Source organism: Prosopis cineraria, unplaced genomic scaffold, assembly GCF_029017545.1.
Source record: "Prosopis cineraria cultivar Desert tree isolate PC_DT_omini unplaced genomic scaffold, ASM2901754v1 PC4, whole genome shotgun sequence".
NCBI classification, from domain to species: Eukaryota; Viridiplantae; Streptophyta; class Magnoliopsida; order Fabales; family Fabaceae; genus Prosopis; species Prosopis cineraria.
Genome location: NW_026555335.1, coordinates 35,409,487 through 35,423,790, shown reverse-complemented (window position 1 = coordinate 35,423,790; position 14,304 = coordinate 35,409,487). Strand labels below are relative to the sequence as shown.

Below are 14,304 nucleotides of genomic sequence, written 5' to 3'. Positions count from 1 at the left end.
ACTTCTAAGTCACAAGCGCTGCGACATCAACTTCTTATGAGTCAATCTTTTATAGCTTAGCCATAAGATCAAACAAAAGCAGAAGGAATTAAGAGACAGAGAGAGAGCAAAGATGACTGAGAATACATCACTTGTCCCAAATTTGAAGAATAAATAAAGGGTCAAGAAATAGCAGCTGGTAACGAAGGTATAGAGTCTCAATCTCAATCATCGTTATCATACCAGCAAATGCTTGCTGGTGCAACTAATAATAATACATAAATAATTAAATCATATGTGTAGCCTCTTTGTCTTCTCTCGCAGCCAATTAAACATAGAGTTTATTATTTTATTACAATAACAATAATGCAAAGTCACGTTATTAGCATAAGATATTTTATTGGTGTGTTATCACTGTGGCTAAATGAGAATTAGTTGTGTATTTTATGTTATCATCATCATCTCTTGTACATGTTTCAAAGTTCAAAAAACAAAATTATAGTTTGTTTACTAACAAAATTCTCACTGCAACCTTGTGAAATAAAAGTTAAATCTCTGTTGTCATGGTAATTGTTGTTATTATTAATATTTACTTATTTATTTATTTATGGTTTTCTAGCTTTACATGCCTCAAGCCCTTCTTTGTCACTGCCAAAGTTGTTTCTTTGGAGTTTATTTAGGGAGAATGACAGATAGATTTTAAGAAATCAATTGATTTAAATTAAGTCTTAAGTGTCAAATTTTAAAAATTTACAAATTTGACTTTCAATTATACAATTTCATTGTGATAAATTTGTAATTTATGTTCTAAATTTTAGTAAGGAAAACAAATTTAATTATTCTTTAACTATGTTAAAATTTAAAAAAAAAAGTTACAAATTTATCACAATAAAATTATAGAATTGAGAGCCAAACTTGCAAATTGCTAGAGTTTGGCACTTAAAAATTAATTAACATTAATTAGTCCTTTTGAGACTTATCTATTATTCTCCTATTTGCTTATGGCTTATTATTGTATTATATTAGTTGTATTGTACACGATAGTTTTAAAATTAAAACCAATGTAGGTATAATTTTAACATTAATTTGGTACTCTTTCAATCTTAAATTATAAAATATTTTTGAATAAAATCTCACATATATACAACTTCATTAGATATATTTGACAAATTTATTTTTTCAAAACAAAAATATAAATTTACAAAAAAAATTTTTATTTAATATATTGAAAAAGAAAGGGAGGTAAATTAAATAGGGAAAGAAAGAATAATATTAAAATAAACCTATTTAATAAAATATTAATTTTCTCACAATGTATTATATCTTAAAATGTCAAACTTCTCCTAAAAATGTATTCCAGTTTGGGATGGAGGAGTATCATTCAAATTCACACCTACTGTACTTAAAAGTTTGACCAATTTTGAGTCATTTAGTAGAATGTTTTGAATGATAAGAAATTCAATTTTTCTTTATCAACATTTTAAATCCGAATGAAATAAATGATCCTTTGGAGGGTGATAGAAGCTAAAATAAACAATGTATGAAGTTTGCCTGTGAATTTATGCAAAAGATAAAATAAGTAGTATTATATATAAACAATGTATGAACATTACTGCAAATTAATCATATAATTATATATATATATATATATATAATAAAAGTAATTATTAATTAAGATAGACTAATTTTAATTAGAGGCAATATCAGCAAGTAGTGATAAAGTTTTACTATTACAGACATTTTTACTATTTTTTTAAATAAACGTTTTTTTTTTAAATTTTATACCTAACCTAGCCCAACCTTTCCCTTTAAAAAAAGGGAAATACACGTATAGACAGGTATATAGACATGTCAATACTTGGTTTGAATTTAGGAGGCATGACCTTAAAAGGAAGGTAACGCTACTGCTGAAATAACTAGCCGTTAATTTTTGAAGAAGTGGTTAAAATGTTTGAGAACGGGTATATTTTCATTGTTTAAAATTATAAAAATGACATTATAATTGTATTTTCTAAAATTTAGAATTATGAAATTTTTTGGGGCAACGAAAATTTTTCAAATTGACGTGCATGATCTGGAATCTGGAAAAATCCAAAACGAAAGTTGCATTATTGAGCATCCACTTAGTGGCAGTAACATTGCACTAAGCCGAAGTAGTTGTTGAAGCTTCGAGCTTCCTTGTCGGTGTACTGTGAAGTGACGGAGACAACTGTAAATGCGCTCAAAGTTCCTCAGTCTTTTCCTCACCGAGACTGTGTGTTCATGAAAATGAGAAGAACGTAAAACAAAAATTTAACGTTGCAAAATAAATAAATAAATAATTACATAAATCGAATCACACTATTTCTCCTACCGAACGTTCGAACCTCCCAATCTCCTGCCTCTTCTTTTCTCTTTCTTTTATCTTCTGCTTTTTCTTGTTCCCTTCTGTTTCACGAAACCGTTAGATGCATCAAAGCGCTTTCTCATTTCTCTGCCTCTGAAGGTCTGTAACTGCTCACTTCTCTTGAGTATCTTTGAGCTGCTTGTATTTATTAAAACTGATGAATTCTGCGAATTTGATGTATGAGTCTTGCTGACTCGTGCATTCCCAGCATAGATTCCATAATGTTTTCATCTTCCATTGACTAGACAGAATGTGTTTCTGACTTTGATTTTTCGGTGATTGATCTGTTATCTTTTCTTAAAAACTCGTTGATTTTCACTGCAATTTGTTCGAGGATTCGTTTTTTGGGATGATTTGGGTGCATTTCACTCTATTTGTTTGCTGAGGAACCCGAGATGCAGTCTCACTTTTTTCAATTTCGTCACAAGTGAAAGTCTCAATTTAGAGGCTGATTTGTATTGCTCATGCATGATGAAAACATTAACCATTTCGGGATGCTCGTGTGATGGTGCAGTAAATTATCCGTTCTTTTCAATTTTCTTCTCCTTTGCTGGGTCGATCATTAGCATTTGGATCATTCGAATTGTTTCCGTTAGCAAGCTTCACGTCCTTTTAAATTGTGAAAGTATTAGTACATGATTGGGGCATTGGAAATTTTTGTCTACTTATCTGAGATTCCTAGCCGGCTTTGATTTTTATTCCCACATCGTTGAAGTTATTTCTAACTCATGCTTATTATTATTTGGCAGGAGGCTTTGATGTTCTGTCTGTCTCTCCAGTTTAGATCTGGAGAGAAGCAGCGTGCTGGATCGATATACTTTGGGGTGTCTTGAACCGAAATCAGTATGGCGGCTACTCTTGCTTGGAGGTTCGGTTCCGATAATGGTGGCAGCCTTGCTGCTAATGATATGGTACTTTTCAAATCTATGCTAATTTTTCATGTACTGCCAGCATTCTTGCATAAAAAATAACCCTAAGCAATTGTGACACCGAATTAGGTAAAATGATTGAGATCTGTAGTTGCGTGCGATATTCTGGAAATCATTTTCCGTTGGTGTATCTTTAATTCTATAAAGTGATGTAAAATCCAAGTTTCTTGGCTGACCCTGAACATGCTCTCTTCTTGCACGATAACAGGTTCTAGAAAGTTTTATTTGGCACGTAAAGACAGTGCAATTTTCTGCTATCTGTTAAAGACGTTTGATTATGTTCTCAATTGGGAGTTCAGACTTGTAAAAGTTCAGGAGTATTCAAACTTATGTACAGAAACAATATATTATGTCCGTACAATTTGGTTGATTGGTCTTCAAGCATATTCTTTCTTCTAGTTATAAGATTTTATAAAATCCAGAAAACCTTAAGAAGCAATCAAATTTAGTTGGAGATGTTATATCAACTACTCACTGCACCTTTCATGCTCTGTGCTCTGTGCTACTGTAATAAGAGAGTCAATTCATTGTCTTTCTCTGTCTTCTATGTGGCAATAATAAGTCATTACTATTTATCTTCATTGGTCAGTTAAGATTTTTGTTCCATAGAAGAAAGTATTGTTGTCCAAAGTCCAGTTCTTTGCTGACATAATGCCTACAATTTTGATTTCCTTTCGAAATTTTCCTCTGTTTTGCCAAGCCCAATGCATTGTGTCAATTGAAATTTTGGCAAATTCTCTCTAATTAATTTGGATTTTACATTTTCTTGAGCAGGAATATAATCAAGCTGTGATATATTGTGATTGAAACTCACATTTCTTTTTTCTTTGTTCCTTTTTAATAGAACTTAGCTTTTCCAAGTTTCTTGTTAAAGGCAAGTGTAAAGTAAACATTGGACATGCCATTTATCATTCCTCAGTTTTCACTGTTGATATGTTGATTGCAGGAAATAAATGGTGAGAGAAACAATCCAGATTCAGAGCTCCCAACTCCACATTCTGTTTTGAAGATGGGATTGAGGTCAGTTAAATCATAATTCATAACATTCACAAAAATTTTCATCTGGTTCTAAATATAAAGATAAAAAGGTTTTGTGTTCTCATAAAAATTCTCATATGATGTGATTTCTAAAGCAGAGGAATCTTTGATAATTTGGCATATTTATCATCTGAATTAAGAATTTCTTTCCCCTGAATCGATTCTCTGAATTTAATGGCAATGGAAATTTGAGATTTCAGTAGGAAATCTCATACTTCAGCTATCCAACTTAAGTTCCTTGCATCCTTAACTTGTTGCAGAGAGCGCAGCAGTAGCATGGAGGATCCAGATGGGACATTGGCAAGTGTTGCCCAATGCATCGAGCAGCTGCGACAGAGCTCATCCTCTGCACAAGAGAAGGAATACTCCTTAAGGAAGTTATCGGAGCTTATTGATGGGCGTGAAAATGCATTTAGCGCTGTTGGATCTCATTCTCAGGCAGTGCCAGTGCTTGTTTCTCTTCTCCGATCAGGTTCAGTGAGTGTGAAGATTCAGGCAGCGACGGTTTTGGGCTCCCTTTGTAAAGAAAATGAGCTTAGAGTGAAAGTGTTACTTGGAGGATGCATTCCTCCATTGCTTGGTCTACTTAAATCCAGTTCAGCTGAAGGTCAAGTAGCTGCTGCGAAGACTATTTACGCTGTCTCTCAAGGTGGCTCAAAAGACCATGTTGGATCAAAAATTTTTTCAACTGAAGGAGTGGTACCTGTGCTGTGGGAGCAGCTTCAGAAAGGGCTGAAGACTGGAAATGTAGTTGATGGTTTATTGACTGGAGCCTTGAAAAATCTCTCTAGCAATACGGAGGGATTCTGGAATGCAACAATACAAGCTGGAGGAGTGGACGTGTTAATGAAGTTATTGGCAACAGGGCATCCTAGCACTTTAGCTAATGTGTGCTTCCTACTTGCCAGCATGATGATTGAGGATGCGTCTGTTTGTTCTAAGGTGTTGGCTTCAGAGGCGACAAAACAGCTCCTAAAATTATTGGGCCCTGGTAATGACGCCCCTATTAGAGCTGAAGCAGCCGGTGCTCTGAAATCCTTGTCTTCTCAGTGCAAAGAAGCAAGGCGGGAGATAGCTAATTCTAATGGCATTCCTGCTCTGATCAATGCTACCATAGCTCCTTCGAAAGAGTTCATGCAGGGCGAGCATGCTCAAGCATTGCAGGAAAATGCTATGTGTGCACTAGCTAACATCTCTGGTGGTTTGTCTTATGTCATCTCCAGCCTTGGTCAAAGCCTTGAATCGTGCACCGCAGCTACTCAAATTGCTGACACATTGGGGGCTTTAGCTTCAGCTCTTATGATATATGATAGCAAGGCTGAAGCTACTAGAACATCAGATCCGTTGGTAGTGGAGCAAACATTGCTCAAGCAATTCAAACCTCAATCACCTTTTCTTGTGAAGGAACGAACCATTGAAGCCCTGGCTAGTTTGTATGGCAATCCCGTACTGTCAGTTAAGCTTGCAAATTCAGATGCAAAACACCTGCTTGTCGGATTAATAACGATGGCTGTCAATGAAGTGCAAGATGATCTTATAAGATCTCTCCTTACATTGTGCAGCAATGAAGGCAGTCTGTGGCGTGCCCTTCAGGGCCGGGAAGGAGTTCAGCTGTTGATATCCCTTCTCGGGCTTTCATCAGAACAACAGCAAGAATGTGCAGTCGCTCTGCTATGGCTTCTATCTAATGAAAATGATGAAAGTAAATGGGCCATTACTGCTGCCGGTGGTATACCTCCTTTAGTTCAAATTTTGGAGACGGGATCCACAAAAGCAAAAGAAGACTCGGCAAAAATCCTTACAAACCTGTGCAATCACAGCGAAGATATACGTGCTTGTGTGGAGAGTGCTAATGCTGTTCCTGCGTTGTTGTGGCTATTGAAGAATGGAAGCCCAAATGGGAAGGAGATAGCAGCGAAAACCTTAAATCACTTGATTCATAAATCTGATACTACCACAATCAGTCAGCTTACAGCCTTATTGACAAGCGATCTACCTGAATCGAAGGTCTATGTTTTGGATGCTTTGAAGAGCATGCTGTCAGTTGCCCCTCTCGGTGACATTCAACGAGAAGGTAGTGCTGCAAGTGATGCAATTGATACAATGATAAAATTAATGAGCACTACGAAAGAAGAAACTCAAGCTAAGTCAGCATCAGCTCTGGCAGGAATATTTGAAATGAGGAAAGATGTGCGTGAAAGCAGCATTGCTGTTAAATCTCTTTCGTCAGCCATGAAGTTGCTTAATTTTGAATCTGAAAGTATCCTAATAGAGTCTTCACGGTGCCTTGCAGCAATATTTCTTTCCATCAAGGAGAACAGGGATGTAGCTGCTGTTGCTAGAGATGCATTACCCCCCTTAGTTGCACTTGCAAATTCTTCTACTTTGGAAGTTGCAGAGTTGGCAACGTGTGCTTTGGCTAATCTTATTTTAGATAGTGAGATTTCAGAGAAGGCTGTTGCTGAGGAAGTTATCGTGCCAGCTTCCAGAGTATTACGTGAAGGCACAATGTCTGGAAAAACCCATGCAGCAGCTGCAATTGCTCGCCTCATACATTCTCGACAAGTTGATTATTCTATAGCTGAATGTGTGAATCGTGCTGGGACTGTGCTTGGTTTGATTTCCTTCCTGGATTCTGCTATTGATGGATCATTTTCCACATCTGAGGCTATAGAAGCACTTGCTGTTCTGTCCAGGTTGGACCAGAACAGCGCACATGTTAAACCAGCATGGGCTGTATTGGCTGAATTCCCTGAAAGCATAAACCCAATAGTGCTGTCTATTGCTGAATCAACACCAATGTTTCAGGATAAAGCTATCGAGATATTATCCCAGTTATGCGGGTATCAGCCTCTTGTTCTTGGAAACAATGTTGTTGCGGCCTCTGGATGCATGTGTTCATTGGCCAAAAGGATAATTGGTACCAAAAATGTAATTGTCAAAATTGGGGGAGCTGCACTTCTTACTTGTGTTGCCAAAGTAAACCACCAGAGACTGGTGGAGGAACTCAACCAATCAAACTTGTGTGTTGATCTTGTTCAGTCCCTTGTTAATATGCTTTCTTCTGCGCTGCCTTTGTCAAACCAGGATGAAGAAATTAAGGAATTCATTAGCATTTTCATACATAGAAAAGAAGATGCCAACGGTGATAAATCCAACACAGGCACTGCCATTATATCTGATTCCAACTTAGCTGTATGGTTATTGTCTATTCTTGCTTGTCATGATGAAAAATGCAAAATTGCAATAATGGAGGCTGGAGCAATTGACATTCTCACTGAAAAAATTTCAGATTGTTACTCACAATATACCCAGGTATTAAGCACCTTCATCCATTTTATTTCTGTTCAATCAGAAAGATGTAGCATGAATTAGATTCTGCTTGGTCTAAACATTTGCATAAAAAAACAACCTTAGCTGTCAAACAGGAAGGACCAAGGTTAAATGAATTTGGGGCAGTCACCCTCCTCAGAATTTGTGATGATTTATGTATCATATATGCATTTTGATGGGTACTTCCTTGTTGATACCACGACAGGCATTGAAGCAGCTGAAAGGGACGGAGTGGGTTAACATGAATTTTTGGAGTTCTTGTCTGTGCTGTGTTTGATGTTTGACTGGCTGTTTTTATTTTTTCTTAGGGTGACTTGTTCATTAATTCTTTTTTCTTGTACAAGATTTTTTGTATTATTAACTGTGGCTGCTTTGTGGTTTTCTAGGCTAGTTTTTGGATTCTTTTAGAGTTTATGGATTATGCTTGTTTGGGCTTTGTATGTATTTCTTTGGTTAACGCAATATTCATTTCATAGAACCATACTTTAAAAAATAGTTATATCTTATATTGATAATAAATATAAATTTTATCAAACAAATCAAATAAATTAAAATTTTTAGTTTTTTATATCCCCATTCTTTCAAAATGATTAATGTGCGCGTGCGCACGCTGTTTACTCTCCATCATTTTTGAACAAAATTTCTTTCTTTTTATTTTTTAACTATACTTTTTACTCACAATAATATAGTTAATTTTTGAACAAAATTAACTATATTATTGTATTGATCAGTAATTTGTAAAGAATTTTGCTATATAATATATTATAAATATTTTTTCTCAGTTAAAAAGTGATTTTAATGTATATTATTTATTAATTACTATAATTTAAATTCTTAGATTCTGGCCATTATATTTATTGTAATATTATTTTTTATTATTGTATTAATTTAATGAACATTTAAGCTATATTTTTAACGATTATTAATAACAGTATACAGGTTGGCCCCCTATTGATGATTTCTGGTTCCACCCTTGCGGTCAAACATTGTTTCTAATCGTGTTCCATCTCCTTGGCATGTATGAATGGTATCGTTAGATGGTTAAACAAATGTTCGTATGATTATTACTTATATATATATATATATATATATTTATTTATTTATTTATTTATTAACTTCGTCCTTTTTGGTGACCATGCAGATTGATTATAAAGAAGATAGTAGCATGTGGATTTACGCATTGTTATTGGCCGTATTATTTCAAGATAGAGATATCATCAGAGCACATGCAACCATGAAATCTATACCAGCTGTTGCCAGTTTATTGAAGTCAGAGGAATTAGCTAACAGATATTTTGCAGCACAATCAATAGCTAGCCTAGTCTGTAATGGTAGCAGAGGGACACTACTGTCTGTTGCAAACTCAGGGGCTGCAAGTGGGCTAATCTCTCTACTTGGCTGCGCTGACATTGATATACAGGACCTTCTGGATTTGTCAGAGGAATTCTCTTTGGTTCGATATCCTGATCAAGTTGCTCTTGAGAGGTTGTTCAGAGTTGATGACATTAGGGCTGGTGCCACTTCGCGGAAGGCAATACCTTCTCTTGTTGATCTGCTTAAGCCAATTCCAGATCGCCCAGGAGCACCGTTTTTAGCTCTTGGGCTTCTAACTCAGATCGCCAGAGATTGCCCATCCAATAAGATTGTAATGGTAGAATGTGGGGCCTTAGAGGCACTTACAAAGTATCTTTCGCTGGGTCCTCAAGATGCAACCGAAGAAGCTGCCACTGATCTGTTGGGAATTCTGTTTGACAGTGCTGAGATACGGAGACATGAGGCAGCGTTTGGTGCTGTTACTCAACTTGTAGCTGTCTTACGTTTAGGGGGGAGAGGTGCGAGGTACAGTGCTGCCAAAGCCCTGGAAAACTTGTTCTCTGCTGATCAGATTAGGAATGCAGAAACATCTCGACAAGCTGTTCAACCCTTGGTGGAGATTCTTAATACTGGTTTGGAGAAGGAGCAGCATGCTGCAATAGCTACGCTAATTAGGCTCCTAAGTGAAAATCCATCTAGAGCGCTAGCAGTTGTTGATGTTGAAATGAATGCAGTTGATGTGCTTTGTAGGATCCTTTCATCGAATTGTTCATTGGACCTCAAAGGGGATGCTGCTGAATTATGTTGTGTTCTGTTTGGAAATACACGGATTAGGTCCTCAATGGCTGCTGCACGCTGTGTTGAACCTCTAGTTTCCCTCCTTGTAAGTGAGTTTAGTATTGCCCAGCATTCGGTTGTCCGCGCGCTGGATAGGCTTGTTGATGACGAGCAATTGGCTGAACTAGTTGCTGCTCATGGTGCCATTATTCCTCTTGTTGGTCTTCTCTATGGCAGGAACTTTTTGCTCCATGAGGCTATTTCTAGAGCTCTGGTTAAGCTAGGGAAAGACAGACCTGCTTGTAAAATGGAAATGGTCAAAGCTGGGGTTATTGAAAGCATACTTGACATTCTTCATGAAGCACCTGATTATCTGTGTGCCGCATTTGCTGAATTGTTGCGCATATTGACTAATAATGCTAGCATAGCTAAAGGGCAGTCTGCTTCTAAAGTTGTTGAGCCCCTATTTTTGTTGCTGACAAGAGATGAATTTGGGCCTGATGGGCAGCACAGTGCGTTGCAGGTTTTGGTTAATATCTTGGAACATCCACAATGTCGTGCTGACTATACATTGACATCCCACCAAGCTATTGATCCGCTTATCCCCTTGCTCGATTCTCCAATACCGGCAGTGCAGCAGTTGGCTGCTGAGCTTCTCTCACATCTACTTTTGGATGAACAGCTTCAGAAAGATCCAGCTACACAGCAAGTAATTGGTCCTCTTATTCGAGTTCTTGGTTCTGGTATCCACATATTGCAGCAGAGAGCTGTGAAAGCCCTAGTTAGTATTGCACTGATTTGGCCAAATGAAATTGCAAAAGAGGGTGGCGTTGTTGAACTTTCAAGAGTGATATTACATGCTGATCCTTCCCTTCCTCATGCTTTATGGGAATCTGCTGCTTCCGTTTTGTCAAGCATTCTGCAGTTCAGTTCTGAATTCTACTTGGAAGTGCCAATTGCAGTGTTGGTAAGGTTGCTTCGTGCTGGCTCGGAGAGCACCATTATTGGTGCATTAAATGCTCTTCTAGTGTTGGAAAGTGACGATGGCACTAGTGCTGAAGGAATGGCTGAAAGTGGTGCCATAGAGGCTCTCTTAGAGCTTCTAAGATCTCATCAGTGTGAGGAAACTGCTGCTAGACTACTGGAAGTATTGCTAAACAACGTCAAGATTAGAGAAACAAAAGCTACCAGATCAGCCATTGTACCATTATCCCGGTACCTTCTGGATCCACAAACCCAAGGACAGCAGGCAAGGTTACTGGCAACTTTGGCTCTTGGCGATCTATTTCAGAATGAGAGTCTTGCTCGAACAAGTGATGCAGTTTCAGCTTGTCGTGCTTTGGTGAATGTGCTTGAAGATCAACCAACAGAAGAAATGAAAGTTGTTGCTATATGTGCTCTGCAGAACCTTGTGATGCATAGTCGATCAAATAAAAGAGCAGTTGCTGAGGCAGGTGGTGTACAGGTCGTATTGGATCTGATAGGTTCTAGTGATCCAGAAACATCAGTTCAGGCTGCAATGTTCGTTAAACTTCTCTTCTCTAATAATACAATTCAAGAATATGCTTCAAGTGAAACGGTCAGAGCAATAACTGGTGAGTTTTTCTTTGCTTCTTGTGAAGTATTTACTGCTTGGCTTACTGATCTTTGCATTTTGTTTTATTCTGAACAACTGAAGAATTTCGTATCATTATTGTTACTTATATAAAAAAAGCTGCTGATTCATTACTTTTCTGTTGGGTGCTTTTGGCCTAAATTTTGTTCTCATATAATTTAATTGAGCAATCAGGGTAATTGGTTTTTTATTACTTCTATAAGACATTGAGATAATTTGATTTCAACTAAATTTATAATAAAATGGGATATTGCATGTCAATAACATTACCTATGAAGAAGCTGATGGAGATTTGAAAAATAGCAGAGCTAATCTTCTATAGTTATTGATCGCCTTACTGGTCATTGAACCTTTCTTCTTCATCATCCTGGGTTTGTACACATCAATTATTGCTGCATTACTTGAACAGCTTGATTTATTTTTGCAATGTGACTTTTTGTAGCGTAGATCAACCACATTTCAATGAGTATATTAAATTGTTGTCATGTGTCTGACAAAGTACGCATCTAATATTTACCAAATTTTGTAGGAAGGCATTTAAGCTGTTTACTATTCCTAAGGTCACAAAATTAGCTTTTCTCTGGGCACTGTGCCATTATTTCTTTTATTTTCAAATTTGAAATTTAAACTTTCCCTCCTCTTTCTTTATTTTCATCTAACTCCTCTTTTTTAATTTGATTGCATCTAATTTTTTGTATCTTGTGCATACAGGCACACCTATGTACATTTCTGTGTGGGTGGGTGTGCTCACATGTGCATGTTAAATTGGTTATTGATGTAAAATATTTTTTTCGGTGATGCAGCTGCTATTGAAAAGGATTTATGGGCTACTGGAAGTGTGAATGATGAGTATTTGAGAGCCTTGAATGCTCTCTTTAGCAACTTCCCACGACTGAGAGCAACTGAGCCAGCAACACTAAGCATACCTCATCTGGTTACATCATTAAAGACAGGCTCAGAGGCTACCCAAGAAGCTGCTTTGGATGCACTTTTTCTTCTCAGGCAAGCTTGGTCAGCATGCCCAGCAGAAGTCTCAAGAGCTCAGTCAGTAGCAGCTGCAGATGCTATTCCTTTACTACAGTACCTAATTCAGTCTGGTCCTCCTCGGTTTCAAGAGAAGTCTGAATTCTTATTGCAGTGTTTGCCTGGGACATTAGTTGTGATTATAAAACGTGGTAACAACATGAAGCAGTCAGTTGGAAACCCAAGTGTTTACTGTAAGCTCACACTTGGCAACACTCCTCCGAGGCAAACCGCGGTAAAATGTTTTATGACTTCATGCTTATCTGCAAACTGCAATCTTGTGATTTTTCCCTTTTCTTTTTTGGTTCATCTCTGTCCCAAGAAAGAAAAAACAAAAGAAAAGAAAGAGGGAGATGGATTATCCAGGAGAGAAGAGGTTAACCTTTTTGTGTCTCTCTGGGTTTGGCCAGACTAGATTTAGATACTTATAGATGATTGTTTGTCTGTGTTGATCGTGCAAAATTTTATTCTGTGAATTTTGTTAGTTGAACTTACTAGTCCTCTGAGAACTTAATATTATTTGCTATTTCTAGAGGAAGTCACTAGGTTTCTCAATTCAATGATACGCACTCTATGGTATGCTGCCTAAAAATAATTCCAGTTGACCTCCACTTATACTGCCAATTGCCATAGTTCTGCTGCCATTCCAGTTAAACCATATCAATTAAGGATTTGGTGAAAGAGGGGATTATTTGACCGATGATTAGAGTTGAAGCGTATAGCTCGCAATTTGGATCCTTTTTTTTGGGGTGCTGCTGTGATAGTTTGAATTAGTTTGTGATTTGTTTCTTTATAGAACATATGGTTTCCAGATTCTGGCGTCCCTCTCCTGCCAACCAATTAAAGTCCTAGACTTCTTTTGAATTTTAAGCACAAGTATGATTTGCCCCACATTGCGGTTGTATGCTGTTAAGCCAGGGACATCGTGTTTTTTCCCCCCTTCGCACATGAATTTTTTTTTCCCTGCTTCTAACGAAGCCATTTGTACTTGCACTGATCAGGTGGTCTCTTCTGGCCCTAATCCAGAGTGGGATGAGAGCTTTTCATGGTCCTTTGAGAGCCCTCCGAAAGGCCAGAAGCTTCATATTTCTTGCAAAAACAAGAGCAAAGTGGGAAAGGTAAGTCTGGGAAACATAGATTACATGGTAAAAAAGGTGTTTTTCATCTTCTTAGTTTTCTTTTTTCCCCCCTTCTCCACTGTTCATAAGCATTTGACATTGTCGTTGTAATCCGATGACAGAGTTCGTTCGGGAAAGTGACGATCCAAATTGATCGCGTGGTAATGCTAGGATCTGTAGCCGGAGAATACACTTTACTGCCTCAAAGTAAGAGTGGTCCCTCGAGGAATTTAGAGATAGAATTCCAGTGGTCTAACAAGTAATACCTGTTAGTGAGTTCATTCTCAAGCCTCAGATATTCCATCATAGAAAATGCTTGGTGCGAAATTTTTGATCTGTTATTTATCATGATGTATATAGCAGCAATTGTTTTATTTTTGGTCTTTAGTTCCATATCTAGCAGATTCTTGTGCCTGTATTCTTTTGTAATTTGATCCTTAAATTCCTACCATAAACACTGGGGATGCAAAGATCAACTCTATTTCGAGTTGCTTTGTACAATTCTTGTGAGTTGTCAGATTTGTAAGGAAAGATAATGAGCTTGTTGCTTGTTTTTGTTTTGTAGTAGACTTTTTTCCTCCCTTTCTTTTCACGAGAGTCCTGTACGAGTATATAATATCATTTTTTTTTTGTTTTTTTTTATTGAGTATTTGTCACATGCTCTTGTTAATCGCTGGAAAATCATAGAGCCAATTTGTTGTTGTTATTATTTTTGGAAAGAAATTTCATATAAGACGAAATATATGCGCTATAAGATAAAAAATAAAGTAATCATTTACTCTCTGTTTTTTC

At 37.1% G+C, this 14,304-nt stretch overlaps 1 protein-coding gene across 1 annotated transcript; it reads left to right on the top strand.

Annotated features, from left to right (window-relative positions):
- Positions 1-2,260: 2,260 nt before the first annotated feature.
- On the top strand, positions 2,261-14,072 carry LOC129308243 (protein CELLULOSE SYNTHASE INTERACTIVE 1-like). The gene is made up of 8 exons (XM_054949306.1): positions 2,261-2,464; positions 3,115-3,276; positions 4,241-4,314; positions 4,593-7,647; positions 8,807-11,351; positions 12,175-12,629; positions 13,396-13,512; positions 13,635-14,072. The coding sequence occupies exons 2-8, from the start codon at positions 3,211-3,213 to the stop codon at positions 13,773-13,775; spliced, it is 6,453 nt and encodes a 2,150-aa protein (XP_054805281.1). The 5' UTR covers positions 2,261-2,464; positions 3,115-3,210; the 3' UTR covers positions 13,776-14,072.
- The last annotated feature ends 232 nt before the right edge of the window (positions 14,073-14,304 follow it).